The 21,830-nt window shown below is 45.1% G+C and overlaps 5 protein-coding genes across 5 annotated transcripts; 3 read left to right on the top strand and 2 right to left on the bottom strand.

Moving 5' to 3' along the window:
* Positions 1 to 1,073: 1,073 nt before the first annotated feature.
* H6S33_009408 (uncharacterized protein) lies at positions 1,074 to 2,090 on the top strand (the record flags this gene model as incomplete). The annotated part of the gene is made up of 3 exons (XM_044840800.1): positions 1,074 to 1,350; positions 1,421 to 1,561; positions 1,615 to 2,090. 3 exons carry the CDS (start codon positions 1,074 to 1,076, stop codon positions 2,088 to 2,090), a joined length of 894 nt encoding a protein of 297 aa, XP_044698223.1.
* A 419-nt stretch (positions 2,091 to 2,509) lies between these two features.
* On the top strand, positions 2,510 to 4,471 carry H6S33_009407 (uncharacterized protein; the record flags this gene model as incomplete). Its single annotated transcript, XM_044840799.1, has 6 exons — positions 2,510 to 2,628; positions 2,712 to 3,177; positions 3,236 to 3,302; positions 3,383 to 3,540; positions 3,593 to 3,925; positions 3,986 to 4,471. 6 exons carry the CDS (start codon positions 2,510 to 2,512, stop codon positions 4,469 to 4,471), a joined length of 1,629 nt encoding a protein of 542 aa, XP_044698222.1.
* Positions 4,472 to 4,706: 235 nt separating this feature from the next.
* Positions 4,707 to 5,216, bottom strand: H6S33_009406 (uncharacterized protein; the record flags this gene model as incomplete). The annotated part of the gene is made up of 1 exon (XM_044840798.1): positions 4,707 to 5,216. The coding sequence occupies one exon, from the start codon at positions 5,214 to 5,216 to the stop codon at positions 4,707 to 4,709; it is 510 nt and encodes a 169-aa protein (XP_044698221.1).
* A 1,042-nt stretch (positions 5,217 to 6,258) lies between these two features.
* On the bottom strand, positions 6,259 to 9,397 carry H6S33_009405 (uncharacterized protein; the record flags this gene model as incomplete). Its single annotated transcript, XM_044840796.1, has 5 exons — positions 6,259 to 6,423; positions 6,487 to 7,771; positions 7,825 to 8,645; positions 8,747 to 9,059; positions 9,105 to 9,397. 5 exons carry the CDS (start codon positions 9,395 to 9,397, stop codon positions 6,259 to 6,261), a joined length of 2,877 nt encoding a protein of 958 aa, XP_044698220.1.
* A 2,853-nt stretch (positions 9,398 to 12,250) lies between these two features.
* Positions 12,251 to 18,135, top strand: H6S33_009404 (uncharacterized protein; the record flags this gene model as incomplete). The annotated part of the gene is made up of 3 exons (XM_044840795.1): positions 12,251 to 12,685; positions 12,756 to 12,824; positions 12,886 to 18,135. The coding sequence occupies 3 exons, from the start codon at positions 12,251 to 12,253 to the stop codon at positions 18,133 to 18,135; spliced, it is 5,754 nt and encodes a 1,917-aa protein (XP_044698219.1).
* Positions 18,136 to 21,830: the final 3,695 nt, after the last annotated feature.

Genomic DNA, 21,830 nt, shown 5'->3' with positions numbered 1-21,830 from the left:
TAAATCTTCTATCCCTTACATCTATACTTTGATTCTAACTCTATAATTAGCCTCCAACCTCTTCAAGCGGCGGTTCATATAATATGATACCTATGTACGAGATGAAAGATTAAGCAAGGGGGAGGGGAGGCGGGTTGAATGTACGATTTGTATACCAACATAGGAATGGAGGAATTTGGCTATAGGGCTGGATTTGGATGGGTTACCGGGAGATTTAATTTTGATACTGTACGCTTTGCATGTATACTCTAATGGTTACTTTGAGAAATTTGGCACGAAATATCATAAATTACATATCTAAAAAACCCTTTTTTGTGCGAGAAGAGAGCAGCCACAGCCTATAACCACTCATTCCGGACACATATTCCCGTGATTCAGATACCTCTGGGATAGATCCGGGTACTGTCCATAATACTGATTGTACTGCTGCCCTACTAGAGTTCAACATCTATGAATTAAACAAAAAAAAAAAAAAAAGAAAGAAAGAGTTCATCTAAACATGATGAGAGAATCGAACCGAGTGATTATTGATGAGTGAGCTTGATGAACCATTTTGGAGAGTTTGTTTTAAACAGCGACCAAAGTTACTAACAAAACAGCTGGTCACTGTAGGGCACCGTCACATCATGATGAGATTACACGCATGTTATGGCTGTTTGCATAAGACTACATGTAACTAGGTCTAAGCAAATATCACAGGACAAAGCACAAAAATGTAGGTTGATGGGTTGGTTCTGACGTAGGCTATCATCTGAGACATTAAAACAATCAGATTAGATATCATGTGAGAACTGATGCACCTTATGCAGAAAAAGTGACAAGCTGTAATGTTGTATAGAAGTAACAGTTGTTATTTCTAAAACTGACATAGACATACAAGGCAAAGAAGTGACAGAAAGTAATATATAATCGCCAATCCCCCAGTTTGATAGCCCTAAGCGGGTTGTTGCCCTAGCCACAAAATCAGTTGTAGTATACATGTGGTATACTAGAACTAGAAAGCTTAAATTAACATCACCATATCAACGGTACGATTCACCGCTAAGAGAGCGCTATCAACAACCAGGGCAGTAATGCCTGCCGCTTCAAGCGTTGCGATGTCTTGTTTAACAAGCTTTGAAGACAAACCATTGCCTCCATACTCACCGCAGAATCCGTTCCGCCTCTGGCAGATCGAGAACCCGTGGACTCCCCCGGCACAGCGCTGGGCAGCTATAAAGACCACCAAAACAGTCATCAAAGGAGCTGAGATCACGGATGATGTCCTTGTAGAATGTGTCAAGCTGTTCAACACCAATTTTGGGACGTGGGGCAAGCTGGCTAAAAAGCAGGGAAACAAAGGTGTGCCAGGTACGCCCACTTGATCCTGGACATTACTACGATGAATTGTGTTTGTAATTACTGATCCTGTGGTCGATAGGTTCAGCAGTGAGGACAAATGTGAAGAGCCTTCGTGCAAACTGCGTTCCTTGCGAAGAAACCACTCTGGTTAGGATTTATGTTCAGGACAAGCTTGTTGGTTATGCATTCGGAACTCGATGGCCCCACCATGAGCGGGATGGTATGTTGATGACCATTGAAATTATCAGTGCTAAGTACTCACTAGCTCTATAGGTGATGTGTGCTGGATCACCCAGGTGGTAGTTGATAAAAATTATCGCGGAGTAGGCCTCGCAACTGCTCTTCTATCAAAGTTCAAAACCTACACAGATGTCCTATATGGCATTATGTCACACCACCCTGCTGCGATCATGGCGTTGAAACGGGCTGTTTTAGGGACCGGACATTCTCACCATGATTTGTCCTATACGCAGGCTTATGCCAGAGATGTTCTCCAGGGATCCATCATCGAAACTCACCAAGATGTCGTACTCCGCGGCATGCTCTTCAATGAAATTCCCTGCAACCCTGGCGATGATGGGATCGTTTGCTGTGTCGAAACAAATCTCATGCTTACTCATGATGATGCACTTTCCGCGCTGAGGTATCTGGAACAAAAAGGAAAGAATTGGGATTTTGGCCAATTACACCATGGGTTGGAATTCATCGCCCTGATTGAAAATAGGAGCTGCAAACAGAAACAGGGCTAGCTAATATTTGGGAATGTTCGAAGCTATGCATATGGATACGGGCCTAACTTAATAGAACCTATGTATCTAATAATTAGAACTAGCTCGTTCATAAGTACCTGTTGGCTCGGCAACGAATGTTGCTCAATTTGTCGAATCAAAGTAGTCCAGGGATGCGGGGCTATCATCCCAATGTCTGAGACGAGACTGTACTACTAGTACAGCCTATCACCTATCTATGTACCTCAAAGACAAGGTATGACACATATGCAGGTACTGAAGAACATGGAGGCTATAACGTTTCTGAACGCTCCTCCATGGTTACCCCTCATCTCGTCGATTCCGCGGGATATTCAAACTCTTTACCTTAATCCACAATCAATCCTCTATAAGGCGCCAAAATCCACTAACCAATCCGTTTAGATTCAACATCCTGTATTATGGACGACTCATATGATCAACAAGGATGGACTAGAAGAGACATTGTTATCCGCGACAAGATATTCAGCACCGCCGAAGAGGGTTTTAAGCGTCATGGAGGTGTGCGAATGGATACTCCGTAAGCCTCTTTGCAAATCAGAAAATGTCCGTAACGAACTTATGCTGGAACAAGTAAGCCAACAAGTGGATAACCTACTATAGTTATATCGCGTCGCGAGAGATCTTCCGCCACCATTATTCTAGGGCTTTATCTCTCTTGTGTGTGCGCGGCCGTCTTTTAGAGTCTATAGAACACTGGCTTGTAAAGAACCCGGAGGTTAAATCTACAAAGCGCTACATGATCATTAGGGACTGTATTCAGCGGATTCCTTACTCTGATTCGGACGATATCGATCCCTCCGAAGGCCCCGAGGATCCTGTATGCGACTTCAGTATTGTTGGTGTACACGACGATATTCTTCCCGACGCAGAAATCTTAGGGACCTTAGCAGAAATCTTGAGCAAATTAGACATAAACGATTATAAGATAAGGATTAACCATCGGAAGATTGCCGACGGAATATTCGAGAGTTGTGGGGTGTCCGAGGATGCGTCTGCATCGGTTGCAGTTCGGTTTGCCATTTCACTGTTGCGGCTGAAGAAGGTATCTTCAACCTCCGATTTTGATGTTTTTCAACTGCTGTGTAATTGCTCGGATGAAAACATCTCTGATGTCCGGTCGATAGGAGTTCCAATCGGATGATGATTTCCGGATAGAACTGGAAAGACTACTTGAACCACCGGAGACTGCTCGTATTCTGTCGCAATACTTATCTAGAAAAGGTTCTAAAGATAATCTCTCAAGTTAATCTTCCATACTGAATCTTTAATAGGGGGGAGGCATCTTCAGTATGATTTGTTACTTGAGGAGGATTTGACTGCAAATGAGACCTTCTCAAGTGGGCTTCGTGAAATGGGACTCCTTTTTGATTATCTTGAGATATTTGGTGTAATGGATAGGATTGAATTTGATCTTTCTTATACCCCACTCGTAAGTACTCGATATTCTACCATATATTGAAAGCTTCTCATATATATTCTAGATAGGGAGTGGAATAGTATTCATGGTTGTAGCACCAATGCCATCTTTAGAATCGTCACCGTCTCAAATAACTGAACTCACCGGAGATTTCGAAGGTATTGTCTGTCTAGCGACCGGTAGTCGAAATAATTCTAGAAGGGAAAAAGAAATCCAAGTCGTTTCCTTCTCGCTTGATGTGAATAAAACTTTTGATATCATCAAAGGGAAACTATCGATATCACCCCAGAAGGAGATTAGGGAGAGCGAAACCGAGGTGTATGTTATGTCTTTCGGAGACGGGCTACTAAGAGAGCGTATTCAAGTTTGCAAAAAACTTTGGAACGCAGGTGTTAAGGTTTGCAGTACTTGGAATTCCTATATATTCCAAACGAAACACAAGAACTGATGGAGACAGGCTGAATTTTCATATCAAAAAAAGCCAGAGCTCTCGTACCAAATGACAACCGCAAGAGAAAGCGGGATTCCCTTTGCAGTAATACTCAGCGAACAGCTCCTGCAACAGCAAAAAGTAAAAATCCTGGATTTGAGTCTCCGTGAGGGCCATACAGAGAAAACGGGGGTAGATGTAAATCTTCTGGACCTTGCAAGAGAAATCAAACAGAGACTTGAAGGGAAGGAAGATGAGAAAGACGATGATGGAGAGGAAGACACGGATAGTGAATCTACTGAAGAGATCGACAGCGGTGCTGCTAGTGGTGGGGAGAGGTTTCACGAAAACGTGAAGAAGGTTAAACTAGAGGGTGGGACCGTAGATATGGAGGGTATTGAGATCGAGATGGATTTTGCGAAGATTACGTCAAAGGGCGCTCAGATTGAGGTCCAGGGGGCAAAGATCAAGATGAAAAATGCGAAGATCGAATTGAGGGGGCGCAAGGAGTAGAGTTACATGATTTCGAACTCGTAAGCCTGAAACTATTGATAAATGTGCTTGATTGTTATAGAGAGGCTTACTTCATAATTTTATTAGATAACTAGAATGAAAAGGCCCCAGACTGTTTAGCCCCCGCTTTCTTGTTAAATAACATAAGACTGATTTGTCCTTTATAGTATCGTTTGCGGTAAGTATGCGTACACTTTGAAGAAACCCAGTGATTAATAAACCCCAGCTCCCCAAATTAACACAGTCCTTTCAGGATTCTAAACATCTGTGTTTCGTTCATGAGCTGAATCCTGAAATGATTCCTCCTCGATTCCTCCTCCCTTTTCAATAGTTGAAGCATCTTAAAAATCTCGACGTAGACCTCCCATTCATGGAAGGTCAAAAAGTGGGGCAGTTTCGATACGCTATCAAGGTACTCCATACGCGCTGTGATTTCATTGTACCTTTGGTATGCGCCAGAAGCAAGATTACCAAGAATATATATTGCTTTCGTACGAGAATTTATTAGGGCTTCATTCTCGGTAGAAGCTACATCCCTTATGAACGGCGTTGATGGCAGTCGACCGCCAGATCCTGAGAGCAGGGATTCTAAAATCGAGCTAGCTTGGTCGTGATCAAATTGGCGTCTAGTCATTCTCTCAATTATTCCTTTAGAGTATACTCTCAATTCACCAAGAATGTATTTTTGAGATGACTCGTGTTTGATACCACCATACCTCCCGGTGCAGATATCAAAAAGCGACATTAAAGAATAATCAACATCTCCTTTAGACACGAATTCGGTGGAAGACAGGCAGGATAGAAAATCTCCTACAAGTCTATTTCTTTGCAAGACTGTTTCGCGTCCGAAAGTAGTCATGTTGGATATTTCGTTGTTCCTGTAGGAGTAATGTAGATATAGTTTGTAGTTTTGTGAAGGTTGCATGAGAACATAATATGTAAATATTTATTTCTTTTATACTATACTGGACATCTCGATTGACATAGAATGCCTTTGATCCCTTGATACACTCATAGATCCAATACTATGAAGCCACAGACGCCAGGCGGGATGAATTCAGGCTGTGGACATGCATCTAGCTAGCTTGGCCTAGTGGCCCATATTGTTTAAACAATAGATACGGTATGCAATCACTCGAAGACTCTAGGCGGGTAGTAGAAGTCTGAAAATGCAAGCCGAAAGTAGATCTCGGCCGGGATAAGGATTGTTGGATAGGTCTAATTCGGTAGTACAAGGAGTAAATAATGAAAAGAGAGGACTCCAGAGGGAGTAGAGGATTGCGAAAAAGATAGACAAAAGTATACATCATCCTCGTCCTATCAAATAGTACGTAGCAACTGGTTGAACAAAAACCTCGATCTCCCCTATCCTCCGGGAAGCACCTAGCTTTATATCTTTTCTAAATAGAAGAGAGTCAAGACGGCGAAGAGCGCCAAGGCCATGAACGCAAATCAAGTAACACAGTATAGCATACGATCTACATGCTTCCTTTTATTATAGCTTCCCTCATTCCCTCCACGATGATAAAAATTATGAAGAAAGCCTATTGCACGAGTTGACGTGTAAAGTTATGCGGATCCAGAGTATTTGCTTATGAACTCTTTGTAAAAGTCAACTATTATTTTGGTCGCTTCACTCGCGATCGACCCTTCTTTATTCTCTTTTTTTCTATCAAAGATAATTGTAAAACTGCATTCATTTGGGTATCAAATTAATCCATGCTTTCTAGACAAGAACATATTGTCTGCGAAATTCGCATAACTGCGTCATAGCGTCAACACGATGGTTAATTTCCATCAACCCCTGCAGTTGAGGTGTTTGTGGGCTGTCCCAGTTCCTCCAATGCAACGTTAGGATGCAAGACAAACACGGTTCTACCACCAGCTGAGCTACTTCCTTCTTCGGCTTCACCAACGAGACCTTCACCACGGATTTGCATGAGAATGTTGTCCTGTAAACATAAACCAATTAATTTACGACAAGACTTTACGCACGGAGAAGTGGGGATACAAACCTTGACCATCCTCTTGATAACCTTCTTAACGAGTACCTTCTCATCCTCCAATTCCTGCTCGTCGTTAATTTCTTCTTCTCTCTGCTCCAGATACCATGTTATTAACTCCTCCTCTTCGACACCCTGTCCAGTCGTAAGTTCGTCTTCGTTTACCCTTCTAACTAGTAGATTGAGTATTTGCATGTAACGATCGTAGGTGATCTTTGTCTTCTCCCTTGGAGGTTGGCTGGCTCTTGTAGAAGGTGCCGGACCTGGAGTCGCGGTGGGATCCCTTGTACTTTCTTCCTCCGCATCAATTTGCATCTCAGAATCTCCCACGGGTATATCATCTTCGTCATCGTCAACCTCGACATCGTCCTTCTCAACATGAATGATACTCTGGCGCAATAGACCGAAAGCTTCAATCACGAAAGCCTCCGTGACGTCCTCCACACAATTTGCTTTTGCAATGGCCTCAGAGAGACGGATGAGAGATTCAAGTTGACGTACTGTGATGCGGTAACTGTTACGACCGACACCACCCTGGGCATCATCTGCACGAAGTTGTTTGTATTTCTCAACAAGAAGTGCCTTGGCTTCCTCTGTGAATACTGGGCGGAATGTACGTGCGAATTTGATATATCGTTGAAGCTGCTCGGTTGTAAATTCTGGCGTAATGGCAGCATCGCGATTGCGATGAATGTTAACAATGTGACGAGCAAGATGCGTGTCTACTGCTTCGTTACACTCATCAAGTACGACAAAGAAGAGATCGAAACGTGACATGATAGGAGCGGACATGTTGATATTACTCCTCAGAGTTGTTTTCCGGTTGTAGCGTCCTCCTACAGGATTTGCTGCAGCAAGAATTGATGTTCTGGCATTGAGAGTTGCCTGAATACCTGCCTTTGCAATGGATATTGTCTGCTGCTCCATAGCTTCGTGAATGGCAACCTGATCAACGATATCCATCTTATCAAACTCATCAATAGCACATATACCATTATCTGCGAGCATGAGCGCACCGGCCTCGATAGTGAATTCGCCGGTTTCCTCGTCTTTAACGACAGCGGCAGTAAGACCAGCTGCTGAGGAAGCCTTTCCAGAGGTGTATACTGCTCGTGGGAGAAAAGAGCAAATATATTTCAAAAATTGCGATTTGCTAGTGGAAGGGTCGCCGACAATACAGATGTTGATATCACCACGGAGACTCATGCCCTCTGGCGTCTTTTTATGAACACCGCCCATGAGTTGTAAGAGCAAACCCTTTTTAATGATTTCATGTCCATACACCGTTGGCGCCAGACTGTTCGCCGTGTCAGCAGTGAAGTCTTAAGAGGTTATGAGAGTATTACTCACGAATTTACCAATCTTGAGTAAATATGATCACTATGTACCATCCCTTTTAATTCGGCAATCTCCGCTGGTGTTAAGCTGTTCAAAAAGTCCTCCTGCTCTCTCTCGTCATCACCAACTCCTGCCTGAGTTCCCCTCAGTAGCCCAGCGACTTCTTCTTCCTCTTCACTTTTTCTCATTCTTGCACCTGGAACCCCGCTTGTATCACTTGTAACCATACATGCCAAGAATGCCAGCCTATATGTTAGATCTCTGACACCTAAACTTTTCAGTCCAGTAACACCAGTACTCTCTGCGCCTCCTCTCGACGCGTTTTTCACATCCTTCATACTTTGAGCTTTCAGCCCCGGAAGGCCTAACATACTCACATCCGGAACTACAATTAATGTTCCAGTGAAAATGCATTTCTCGCCGGCCTTCGCTCGCTCCACAATCTCTCCGCGCAAGATAATGTCTAGAGTCCTAGGCATACTTCCCGTGGGAATCTCTCCGGAATTCTCCTGCACACGTACTTTTTGCCAATCGATAAATGTACTCTGCTTTATCTCCAATCTCCATCCACTACGGTTACCACAGGTGAGATTGGGGCACTGGGCAGGTTCCGTATATCTAAATGTTTGTTCAACATTGGGTATTACAGTACGGCAGGCTTCGCAGGTAAATGTAGCGAGAAGAAGCTCTGGACGGACCTCGGAGGTGCGAGTAACAGTTGCGGAGATGGAAGTGAGGGTTCCGATCTGCGCAGTGCGGAGTGAACGGATACGGGTTGTAAGAGGTAAATTGTGAAATCCAATTGAGAAAACTTTATCTGCAGCTGGGTCAATCTTTATAGGAGATTAGCTTGAAGTCTGTCGGGCGCCAAATGGTTGAGAGGCATCAATTGCTCTAAAACCTGAACTGCATAGTAAATCAAAAACTAACTCACCCCTTCGTTACCACCGACTCCTCTCCCAGCCTTTCCCCAGTATTCCGGCTCATGTCTTCTGATGCACGCCTCCAATCCTCTTCTCAAGAACGGCAGGAAACGATAATGTCTCTCAGTGATTGCCTCGGCAAAACCTCGCACGTTGGTCTTACTCCAATACTCCAAATGTGAATAGTCGACAAACAAAGTGCTCAGATCCATCGCTGCCATGTTGTGGATTGCCGCAATGTAGTACTTATCCGTACTCGGTGGTGCAGTCCCAGAAGGAGCTGACGATTGCGGGGGGAGTGGGTTCTCTGGGTCCTCGACAAAACTAATCTTGTCAGAGAGCTCTGATTAACTGTACAAGGATACCTACTTTTCGAGAAACCCAACGAATGCGTTCATGATCTGGTCTCCAGCCTCGTCTGATACCTTTGGCACAGCACTCAAGTCTGCTCGAGGACGACCTGCTCTCCCTGCAAGATCTCTTGATCCAACCACTTCATCTTCAGGATCGATGTCCATTCCGCCATCATCACTTGTAGGGCCCGGCGCACGAGAGGATGATCGTCCTGCATTGCCACTACGTCTAGGCGGTGGTCGGGGAGTTGCAGGATCCCCGGGGGTGGGGAGATCTGAGTAGAGAACGGAGTCTACTAGAGATGACATTGTGGAGATGGAGGATTTCAATTGAGCTCAGCGTGGTGGTGGTATATACTTTGGATATAAAAGATTGAGCAGAAAGTTTGGCGGTTGTGTTGGTGATAAGGAGGGGGTCTGAGCACTTGGAGGGGGGATAGCAGATTGAGTGGTATCTCGATTCAACAAAGAGACGCGACACGAGGAAACGCGAAATCAGCCAACCAATTAAGGGGGACCCATTTACTGCTCCATTAAGCCTAGTGTGTGTATCTTTGAACCCTAACCCTATACGATCACATATGGCCTGTGGTCAAGACCGCCTTGTCATGATCCATTTTTCCGACTTATCACACCTCATAATTAATTACCTCCCATCGCATCAAGTCCTATCATGATTGATGAACTTTGCCCCTAATATATGGATTCTTATATTCAAGATCAGATATAAGGAACATGCGGCTAGTTAGCAGAGTTTGTAGTGAAGTTAGGTCCAAGCCACTCTTCAAAGTTCTTCACATTAATCCCACTTTTGCAAGCTTGACAGAGTTCGGAGTTAGGAAAGTATCCCAAGTGCCGAGATTTGCCTATGTTTTCGAGGAGGTGATTATACATATCAAACATCCGCAAGATATAATAGATAGAATCTGTCAACAAAATCTGGTACCGAAGCATGGGAATCCCACGGTAGATTATCACACAATATGGAAACCATTTCAGACAGAAACCGAGAATCGGTGGTTCAGAAGTATACACGAAAGAAACTGTGCTATAGCCCTCACAGAATGTTTTTCTGCATTACCGCGGCTTATGGCCATCGAAATTTATCAGGAGCCAGTCAAACGCGGAAGATTTAGTGAAGGAGATTATCGGCCGAAAGCAGAAGCAACTTACAAACTCTGCGCAGTCATGATCGCTGCGAGCACTTTAAAGAACAAACTGGTTTCCCTTTCAACTAATACATCTTTCACTTTTAACCACCAGCGTTGGCTTCCATATTCGCAGAAGGTCCTCCGGGCCAGTGTCAGAGATGTTTTAGAGAACATCCGAACTCTGCATGTTCGGCCTGTGCAAGGGGGGGTGGATTTCAACGCTGATATCCTAAATATGGCAAAGAACCTAGTGCAGCTCCGTATTAGATTTACTCATATAATCAACCACAGACCCAGAGATGATCGACTGCTTTCACATCGGTTCGTTGATAAGTGCTTGGAACTTCTGGCCACACCTGAAGGAGTTGACCCTCGAGAATTTTGCCTTGAGAGATCATAAACCTCTTCTGGAATTTTTTTTAGAAAGGCACAAACCAACACCCCGAGTCTTCACTATGAGGAATTTTGAACATAATTGCCCATGTATTTCAGAATTCACGATGAGTAGGTCGTTAAAATTATGGAAAAATCTGATCAGAAAGGTGAAGGGTATATTGTCTAACTGTCAAATAAATATCATTACCCACCCATAGTATTATGGCTGTTCTGGGGGAGGTAACCAAAACGTGAAAATACGTGCACCGGCTGATGCCTGTATTTTACAAAAATGCGGTAATCACCACCAGATTATATCACGTGTCATGTGGCTATAATAACTTCCAAAACCGGTTGTTTAAATCGGCTTAGATAGCTGAGGAGTGATCGGTCTTCTAACTTGCATCATTCTTATTTCTTATCAAATACTTGAATTACAATTGCAACGAAAATCTGGGTAGTGGTTTAAGAGATACTGAATTACATGTAGCTACGTGTAGCTACTGCATAAGTATGTACATGTAGCTTACACACCTTTAAAGGATGCCTAAAGTTTCCTCCATGAATACTATAAGCAGGTATAATTACTGTGAAGTCTACAGTGCCCATAGAAGTCTATAGGTCCGGCAGAGGCATGGCTGTCGCTGTAGTACATACGTATACCTGAACTTCGGGGCCCGGTTTGTTTTGGCCCACCTCTCAAGATGGGCAGTTTTCACAGTCGGTCGGGCTTCAAAGAAAATAGACTGCCCAGTTATAAATATTGGTGAGAGTGCTACCGTTTTATGATACATGGTGCACTGTCGAGTGATAGTGAATGATTGATCTGCCGAGTGACGATGAATGACGCACCGAATCTATCGAATAATAGATCGTGATTAGCTTATAATTACTAAATTATGATTAATCGCGTATTATAAAGAGCCCGATGAATGACAATTCACTATCATGAATTTAATCTCCGGATATAGTTACTAACCTATTATCTGCCGGTTCATCTTTATTACCGGTGTCGGTACTATGTATGTACGTCAAAAAAAGAAACACGAGTCTCGCCCAACCTAGGGCTATAGAACCCTTCCACGGAAAAGGACTTGTCTTTTTTTTTTTTTTCATACCAGCCTCCATAAATTGAGCGGCTATATAGCTATGGTATATCGGGCCCCATTCCAGTGGGGCCTTTACAAGATTGTATAGGTACTACATAGTCATTCAAACTTGATCCTGGTAATACCCGCTGAATCGGATAAAGGCAGGAGCCCAAAATATCTATTAGCTACAGGAGTGCGGTGTAGAATATGATAACGATAGGTATCAAGATAGTACTGAAAGGGGTTGTGAGGGAAGTCTGGGATATCAAATAACCTACATGTAGGCACAGATCACTGGTCCAGGATAAGGAACATGACCCCAGGTTGTCTCAGATAACCCCTGACACAATCTAATCGGACCCGATAACAGTGCCAACACCGATTGGGTCGCTTAATCTTGAACCATGGCACCTCCCGACAACGGCGGCGGCATCCCAAGCTCGCTTTCCTCACCTACAGCGGTCAAATCCCTCCTCCTTGACGTCCTCAATGCCGATGACCCCCCACTAAAACGTAGATAAAGAGTCTCTTTTGCGGCACCCAAAATGTCGACTACCACAAATCTCCACCCTCCCCATTCCTCGTCCTCCCACATGCCTCCTGCGACCCCGACACCAGGCGCACAGACGTCGAGGCAGATGACATTATGGATTCATGATCCTGATGCAAACCCAACGCTATCGCGTCAAGATGCGATACTTAATTACGAGTTGTTTGCGCCTGGTATCGCGAAACCAGGGGATATTGCGGAAGTTAGGTTATTGCCAGGGAATAATGCTGGTGACGATGTTCCAACTGCGGGGGGGATCGGCGTGGCTGCGGAGAATATGGAGAGGAAAAGAAGCGTTTCTAATAATGGATGTGGTGAGGGGACGGAGAGAGGGTTTCCATTACAGCCGAAGAATGACCGAGGGGAGAAGAGGTTCTTGTTTGTGGTGAGAAAACTGACGGCGGAACAAAGGTCGAAGCCCAATATGCAGGTGTGTCAATGATTACCTAGTCAACTCCGGTAGGTTGTTGGGGTGGAATGCTTAATTTTATGGGCCACAGATCTCATTAGCAAATCATGTCGCAAATCTATTTGGTTTCCCATCTAGAGCTACGGTGATTGTCTCGATCGTGAGTTCCCTAATCCATTACTCGTCACTGGTAGTTAAAGAGCTAAAGATAAGAGTCAAAGGTCGAAAAAGAACATCATGAGGCCAGTCATATAGAAATTTATTTCCGAGACCAATATATCTCCCGCAGCGACATGTGGCGCATGTCCACTGCTCTCTTGACAGATACATGCCCCTACAACGCCCAAAAACTTCTTTTTATACAGTCCGTTCGCGGTACAGTGGGAAATATTTGGGTTCGCGGAGAAAAGGTTCAGTCAGCGTACTTCTCTCCACATACGGTCCCCATATTTCGCTCCGAGTCGGCGCACTATGTTCTCTTCGTGCAGATGTCACGCGAGATGTGGCATTTTGACACCGACGACGGTGGGGAAGGAGATCAAGGGCTAGACACGGGCGGTGCTGGTGTTGGTGTTGGAGGTGAAATCGTTTTCAACAAGCTTGTCAACGGTTTCCTCCCAGAGCTCTTTAAAAGGTGGAAACGCATCAATGCCCACCACCTCGTCTCGATAGTTCTGTTCACCCGAGTCGTCTATGAGCATGGTGAACCTGTAGGTATCCTCAACGGCGGGAAGGAATCCGAAGAATTTCTCGGGACCCCCGGTGGAATCGGAATAGGCGAAGGCCGCCGTTATCGAGATTTTTACCGCGTCGTAGTATCTTCAATGGCATCGGCAGACTGGACTATTATTCTTCATCGACTGAAACGTGAATTCACTGTATTCCTTAGGGATGTACTCGTTCAACCTGTTGAAGACGACGAACCAAGCCCAGATGCAAATAGCACACCCATACCTAGCAGTGCTATCTCTACCACAGTTTCCCGCCCTGGTACCCCGGCCGCGTTCCCTCCCCAGATTACAGAAATGCTTCGGCCTGCTTCCTCATCCACTAATTCCCAGCCTTCCCCGAAAATTCCGCCTCAAAAGGAAGCGCCAAAGCCGAAAGAAAGGAAAACAATCATCGCTGGTCGTCCTTCCGCAGCTATTCATGGTAATATTCTTGAGGCTATCAATCTTGCTACATTTCAGTTTAGTCAAGATTACGTTGACCGTGACCTTGTTCGTACGGGTATCAGTGTCGTAATTATCACTCCTGGAACCGGCCATTTCGAGGTCGATTATGACATGTTGAAAGCCACTACCGATGGCCTCATTATGAACGGCATGGGTGTGGACCTAGTCTGCCTTTCTAAGGTCCCACTCCACACTGTCCCCCTCTTCAAATACCGTAATCCATCACCCCGTCCCGCTCCAACTCCAAACGAATACCACGATGATAAACCTAAATTTCTTGGCGTCTCACCGCCAAAGGTTACAATCGGTTCCCAGAACTCGAGTATTCCTCCCCAACCTCCGATTCAACCTCAGCCTCCACAATTGGGGGAATGGGTTTTCGCCGTCCCTCATTGGATCGATATCTCATTTTGGTCCGCGGCCTCTGAGAAGAAGGTCAAGAAGAAAAACAACCTTACAGGGAAATTCGAAAAAAAGAAAGATACAGTCAAAGCCAAACCCAAGAGCCATGGTTTCAAACCTAGATGTAAGATGTACGAATTGCAGATGATGGGAGTTATGGAGACTGAGGTCTCTGAGATTTCCGTTCCGTTTATACATGAAAGTCCGTTCTGGCAACCTTGGCCGACGCCTATAAAATCACCAGATGTAGATGAGATCGGGCCCGGGACGTCAATAGCAGCTGGAAAGGGGAAGGCGAAGGTAGTATATTCTAAAGACGCTTTCAAATGGATGGATGACTACGACGAAGCTGTGTTTGCTCCGCTTCCTAAACTCAGGGAATTGGAAAAAGCTGCTCGTGAGCGTAAGCTTGGCAGCCGTGAAAGTGACGATAAAAAACTACGATTGAAGCTGGAAGAGGATCCGATGGTTCTTGGAACTAGTTTCCATGGTGAGGCGCAGCGTGGGCAGCTGGCTAGTCTTGCAGCATCTGGTTTCTTTGATAGGAAGATGAAAGCCGAAAGACAGCCGGCTGATCTCGATAGTCCTATTGAGGCTCGGGAGAACGATGTTATGCCACACCATACTGCACAACCACAGATGGCTACAATTGCGGAGGCTGCGCATGTGGGTCCAACTACTCTACAGGATATGACGGTTATACCACAACATCAACCACCGCAGCCACAGTCACAGCCGCAGCCGCAGCCAGGCTCTGGGGGTATCTTGGGCAAGCCAACGAGGTTGGTGAGGAACATTAGTTTTGGATTCAAGTGGGGTGCTGCAAAGGCGACTGCAAAGACGGGGCTTGTAGGAACAGAAACTGCTGCTGGAACGGGGCTGTTTAGTAACCCGGGAAGTGGTGTTATGGTCACTAGAGGATTTGATACTGGCGAGAATAGTATCCTGGCTCCGCCGAAGAGCCCGTTGAGCCCTAGGATGAGCGATCACGGGAGTAGTGCAGGAGCGCCGAGTCCGGAAAAACTGGGTTGGGGGAGTAGACCAATTTCTATCAAGAATAACGCAATCAGCTCGCTGGAGGCCGCTAGCAGGGAACGGGAGCGGCGAAGATCCTTCGCTGGGAGTCCACTTGAAGGCCGTGGGGGTGGAGGTGGGAATATGGATATCTTGAAGGCTGCAGGTATGCAGAGGCGGGACCGTCCAGCTATTGACATCGCCGCGAACCAAGATAAAATGGCTGTTATTCCAACTGTCTCTCCTACGAGCGCTCTCGCGCCATGGGTCCAGGTGCTTAACCCGAGTAATCCAAAAAAGAACCCTCCCAGCGTCGTGAACCAGTTCCGTCGCTGGCACCATGTGTTTCCCAAACCGCTAAAGATCTCGACTGTCAAATGGAAGAGTCTCTGCTCTCCAGCTGCTCTTCCACTCACAACCGAACACTTCCCAACCGCTGAGCAACTTCGCGACGAATACCAGGAGAATCCGTACGTCATTTGTCAGAACGAGATTGATGAGCCCGAAGACTCTGTGGGAAACAACCGTGAGGAGCTTGTTCGGGCAATGATTGGGCAGCGTCTCGCACAAGGTTTCCAGATAGTTGTTGGGTCCAGTGTAAAGGCAGCAACTGGCGGTGGCGGTGATACAAATATCTATGAGCCCTATTATATGGTTAAGGCTGGAAGCTCGTGTTTCATGAGTCTGGGAAGTCAAATCCATCAGCTCATCTGCGATGAGGAGTACAATGTTGAGGTGAAGCGCTATGTCAGGAAGCCAATGGCGGCAATTCCAGGTTCAGGTTTAGTTGGTGCTGGGGCCAGCAATGAGTATATTAGCTACATGAAAACCATCATGAGCGATAAGTATCTGCCTGTCAAAGCGTCCTTCAAGTTGCCCATCACCGAGTATAATTGGAACTACGTCGACCAGTATATCGGGGGTTACGAAGATTCACTCACAGAGCAATTGCGCTACTGGAGGGCCAGGTTTGTTCTTATCCCGAATGATCCACCAGAGTCTGCGCGCAAGAGTGGGATGTTCAACCGCCCTGGCCGACATGACCAGCAGGGTCAGCTTGAACATATCACTGAGTTAAATGATGAGGAAATCCGTCTAGAGGGTATCAAGAAGTTGACTCAATTGTTCCAACGCAACCGTTATATCCCGCCAGAGGAGCGCCAGTATTCCAGTAAATCCAAAGGAAAGGAAAAGGACCCCCTGCAGATTCTATATAAAACTTTCGATCCTAGCGTTGTCGTAGCGCAAGAGCTTGAAAGTCTCCCTCCGGCAGAAAATAATAACATGCGCCGTAGCCAACTGCTATCCACTGAACTGTTCGACAAGAGGTCTCTCGATATTGTAGGAGTTGCGCAGGAGCTCCAAGGTCCCCGTGGTGTTCGCTTGGAGAATCGCCGTTGGCATCTTAGGTATCACACAAACTGTTTTGTGGGCGACGAGATGGTGACCTGGATCCTCGAGAATTTCAAAGAAGTTTGCACCCGCGCAGAGGCAGAGGATATCGGGGCAAAGCTCTTTAAGGCAGGACTTTTCCAGCACGTCGATAAGCGCCATGAGTTTAGGGACGGTAATTACTTTTACCGTATTGCGGAACAGTTTGTGGTCCATCAGCCTAGGCCCACATCAAAAGGGACCGGGTGGTTCGGGGGGTTCAACACCAAATCTGTCCCAGCGACTCCGTCAAGTGTAAAGGATGAAAGTATCAGCCCGTTAAGAAGCAGAAGTAGCACAATGATGACTGACGATAGCTCTGAGGGATCTTGTGCATCTGGGTTTCGCACGCCTACTCCAGTCCCGAAGAAGAAGGCAGAGGTTGAGTTGAGTAAAGTGATGAAATATGATGTAGATCCGGGGAAAAAGAGTTACCGCAAGGAAATCATCAACCTTCACTACGACCGCCTTCACAACCCGGACAATTGCTACCACATTCGAATCGATTGGATGAATACCACATCTAAGTTGATTGAAGACTCGTTGACTTCATGGGCTCGTACAATCGATCGATATGGATTGAAACTTGTTGAAGCGCCCATTGACGAGGTCTCAACTATTCCGATCAGAAATCCGTTCAGAAGCCCCTATATCATCAAATTCAGTTCTCCTCCTCCACAAGCGCCGCCGTCGCCTCAGCATCCGCCAGCATTCACCCAGCCATCCTCGCCAACAGTTGAAAATATGGAGATGTCAACGATCCTTACCCCACTCCCGCCACCACCACATCCACCCGCAAATAACGATCCCCATTTTTATCATAAAGCTGCCCTGAAGAAATTTGGGTTTGTCCTTGACATCGAAAGCGCACGAAACTTCCCTGCCGATGTCAAGGTCAAATACTCTTGGGGTGTTCCCAACTACCGCTGGAGCCAATACATCCACAAGACTGGCTCCCTCTTCGTCCAAGTCAATGACGAAGGTCACTTTCTCATGATGGCTAATAGGAGCTACTCAACCCGTGTCAACCGTATAACTCCTCCATCGGGTCCACCACCTCCACCCGAGATTACACCGGAAGCTCTCGTGGCCGACTTTGAGAGTTTCTGTAACGAACCCGAGACGTTGAAGAAATTTTTCAAGAGCGTGGTGATTAGTAGTAAGAACGTCATCACGTATGATGATGCCAGCCTTGGGGCCATAAGTGCTAGTATGAGCAGTAGCCGTGTCCTCTCATCCCCATTTCCGAGAATTGAGCCGCCGGTTTTCCCGGCACAGCTGGCGAGTCCGGTATTAGGGCCACTAGGTGCGGGAAGTCCAACTACCGGCGCGAGTACTGTGCATGGGGTCGGGAGATCAAGTATGGGCCTACAGAGTGGATTGCAGAGTGGTAGGAGTAGTATTGCGGACGTTCCAGAAGATTTTCATCTTTCGTTGAGGTATACTTGATACTGGAGGTATTTTTCTTTTTTATTTATTTCAGTTTATTTTTTTTATTTTCCAAAAGTCAAGGGGAGGGTTCTGTTTTTATTCTACCTTCAGCATGTTGACGTTCAAAAGTTAATGGTTAAAGTACTCTATAAGTATTTAGATGGTATGAGCACCGTCCTGTTGTTTTTGTTGTCTTGGAGCTAGGGCGCGTTTATGTTTTTGTTTACGGGGCAATGGGTATATCTTTTTGAATTCGGGGGGTAATTATTTCTCTCAGTGTGTAATGTATCCTTATTATTATAATTCATTCTATTAAGTTCTGAGGTTTGTTCATCGAGTGATACCTTATGATTAACTTCGTTACTCGATGCCATGGCCATACGTATACCCTCCCATCCCAAACAGCCATCCAGTACCTATATATCCTTGTATTAATCTTTTAGATCTTAACCGTGAAGTGTGCCATTTCGTACTATGTGTTATTGTATATACATCGCGTCTACCGACAACTGTGCTATTTTAGACCCTTTCCGCTATATATGTATATATATTGGTTGACTTAATTGCTCAGTTACATTATATAATTCTTATCTTTGTGGCATGATCGTGATCGTAATTCGTAGGTAATTTGCGAACGAAAGTCATTTTATAATTATCCCTAAGCGCCATGGCGCCAAGAACGAGTGCTACCACATGATTGACCAACTCCAACCCACACGGGGAGGGACGATACTACAAATTCCGATTTAATCTTGGTTGTGAAACGAATTTTAATGTCAAAGAAATATGCTCAAACTCTCTCGTAATAGCAATAGGGACGGTGCGTGGGGGCTGGTTAGACTAGAGTTAGCTGACTAGAGCTGCGCTGCCGATCGGATCTTTGAAACAACAGCTATTTAATTAAGCTCCCAGGTATGATAAAGCAGCACCCGTACGTGTATATGTATTTGTCTGCGAATAATTTCTATACGAGCTGACAAGATAAGGATTGCAGTGTAGTGTCTTGTTGTGTTCCTAGCTCCTGAGATACCTACCTCTAGGCGCAAATTAGTCATTTCTGGCCTCGCCATATATATTACATATACCGGATGGCTCTATATACACCACCCTCCGTTTATGCCTTTATATCTCTCCCTCCCCTCAGTTTCTCATCGATATAATGTACCGGGTGCATAGCTGAATTTGAAACTCTTAGTGATGGTTATTCTTATCATCAGAGCAGGTCATGCGCACGCATCTTTGCCACTAGAAGGGACCGAAGAAAAGGATGGGTGTAACTTACAAATCAGTATACATGTGATTTTTAGATCTCCCTTACACGTGAGTATGGGGGCATATACATGTACTTCTTAAATGTACTTGTATATCCTTTGCCACAAATGCATCGGGTCTAAGATTTCTCTGATTCAGACTTAGGTGTTCGAAGGCAACCTTGTGCCACCGTTCGCTAGATTTAGTATGTAGTCACGCTACGTTGGGGAGTGAGTACATGTAGCTTTGCCAATGATCGACGGGACCGTTCAAAGTAACGGGTGCTGTAGCCTTGAAGTGTGTTACATGAGGCAAGGTGTCACCATGTTTATGGCTTAGCGTATAGTGGATGTACTAAGTGACGTGAAAACACGGCTGATAGGCCAAGAGCTAGCTTCCCCTGGTCCACCGCTATTCACCCTCTATGCATGTTCTAATTAGACTTGTTCCAGTTATCATCATCATCATCATCATTATATATAGCAGTACCTTCCTCGAGCGAGTGAGTGTATGTGCAGCAGGTAATGAGGTGACATCCGCCCCATCTATCACTATTACAGTGCAGGAGATGCTGATTCTCGCTAAAAGGTTGGCTACATAAGCACAGGCACAATACAGTTGCAGCACATCCCGAAGTGCACATATACATACCTGACTGGCAATTCTTCACTTCAACAATTTATATACCCAATAAAGCTCCAGGGTAACGGCGTATATCATTACCCGGGTTTCGGAAGTTCGTTTGTGGAACACATGAATAACTTGTCTTCTGACCAACCAAGAAACTCAGCTACTATAGGTTGAGCTAAGAATTACTCATACAGGGAGAGACAGAACTTATAGGGGTTGTCTCCGTGAAGGTGGATGATTGTTGATTACTATTGGACTGATGTAATTCCAGTTAGGTGTTCAATTCAGGGGAAATGCAATAGAGTTGGAGTCGACCCAATTAATTGTTATCAATACTCCGGCTAGAAACCTGGGTTTCCTAATTACTGGACGCAGATTGAGGAATATGTAGAGTAGGTGCAGTGCATTCTAAAACAGGGTAACTGCATGGTTTTCCTGGCCGCCGGTCAGATTCGAGAATCTTAACTAACCACTCATCCACAAACCTAGTTATTGAGTTACTATGCGTACAAAACAACCAGTGGCTGAAGCCAATATCAAGAGAGCAATGATGCTCCAGAGACACGTATAACCATCATATCATATAGCACAGAAATACACGGAGAAGCTGAACATTTAGCGAATATTGCCTCCAACAAATAGACAGCTCGGTTCTTTTTCCCCAAATATCAATGCGGGGTTCTCCTGGGGACGACATTAAAGAAATGAGGGGGGCGTAGTACGGCATTGTCTCCGCCGAACAAAATAAAGCAACTCTTTCAGATAAGTAAAAATAAAATAAAAAGAGAGGGAGGGATAACTAATAATTCCGTTTAAAAAAGCGCCTCCGTGTGATATATTACGTTTTTTTGACGAATTCTAAAAGCCAAGTGATCACAGACAAGCCTCGCGAATGATCGACCAGCGAAACACGAATTCTCAAAACATGCTATGAACAAGTATGCAAAATAAAAAGCGATATGTAGTTTCAGAAATTCTTGTGTGCTGCTATGGAGAGGAATATTTTTTCTCCGCTCATATCACACAAACAAAAAAAATATTACGACGACGTCACTTCTCTAAGAATTCGCACCGCACCGCAACACCCTTACATATGTACCGGGTGTTGAGGGTAAGTGATCAGAATCTGATAAGTGAATGCTGCGGTGAATACGTGTATTTGTCTTATCAGATTCTGATCACTTTTCGCTACACCCTAGTACAAACGGCTTTTTTTCGCGCATGGCATTCCCCGCATTCCGAGATGTGATAATTGTCCGCATTAACAGCCAGATGCCGGCAGTTAATTCGAACCAGACCAGCTTTGCTGAGGGGGGGGGTAAGAAGAATAAGCAAAGAAAATGGAAGACCGAGCCACTCACTGCAACGACCTAACTACGCTATGCTGATGGGGAAATGGATTGAATAAAGGGAAAAAGAAAGCAAGTAGACAACAACAAGACAAAAGCAATTCCCCGCCAAAAAATGAACAAAACAAAAACGATCGAGATCTCGCATTGCTACCCTCATCGGCTTTCTGATCAAAAGTAAATATGAAATTTACAAAAGTAACATCGTGAGTTTTCTTCCAAAGCATCAAATTGTGCCACATATCCCCCAGCCGAAACTCATTCCATTGCGGATGAGCGTTAACGCGATTTCCAGTATTAAATAGGATGCGGGAGATCGATCATGACTTGTTTAATTTCCCCCCTCTTTAAGAAACAGTATTTTTCTTTCTTTTCGCCTCTGGTCATCCCCCCTCGTGGTCATAGGATTGGATTGTTAAACTCCCATGGGACATCGTCAGTAGGGAATTCGGTTACAGTTTTTTCGTGCGGGTCAAATCATGC

Source organism: Morchella sextelata (genome assembly GCF_020137385.1).
Source record: "Morchella sextelata strain SCLS chromosome Unknown scls_3, whole genome shotgun sequence".
Taxonomy (NCBI): Eukaryota; Fungi; Ascomycota; class Pezizomycetes; order Pezizales; family Morchellaceae; genus Morchella; species Morchella sextelata.
This window is presented reverse-complemented; position numbering and strand designations above follow the sequence as displayed.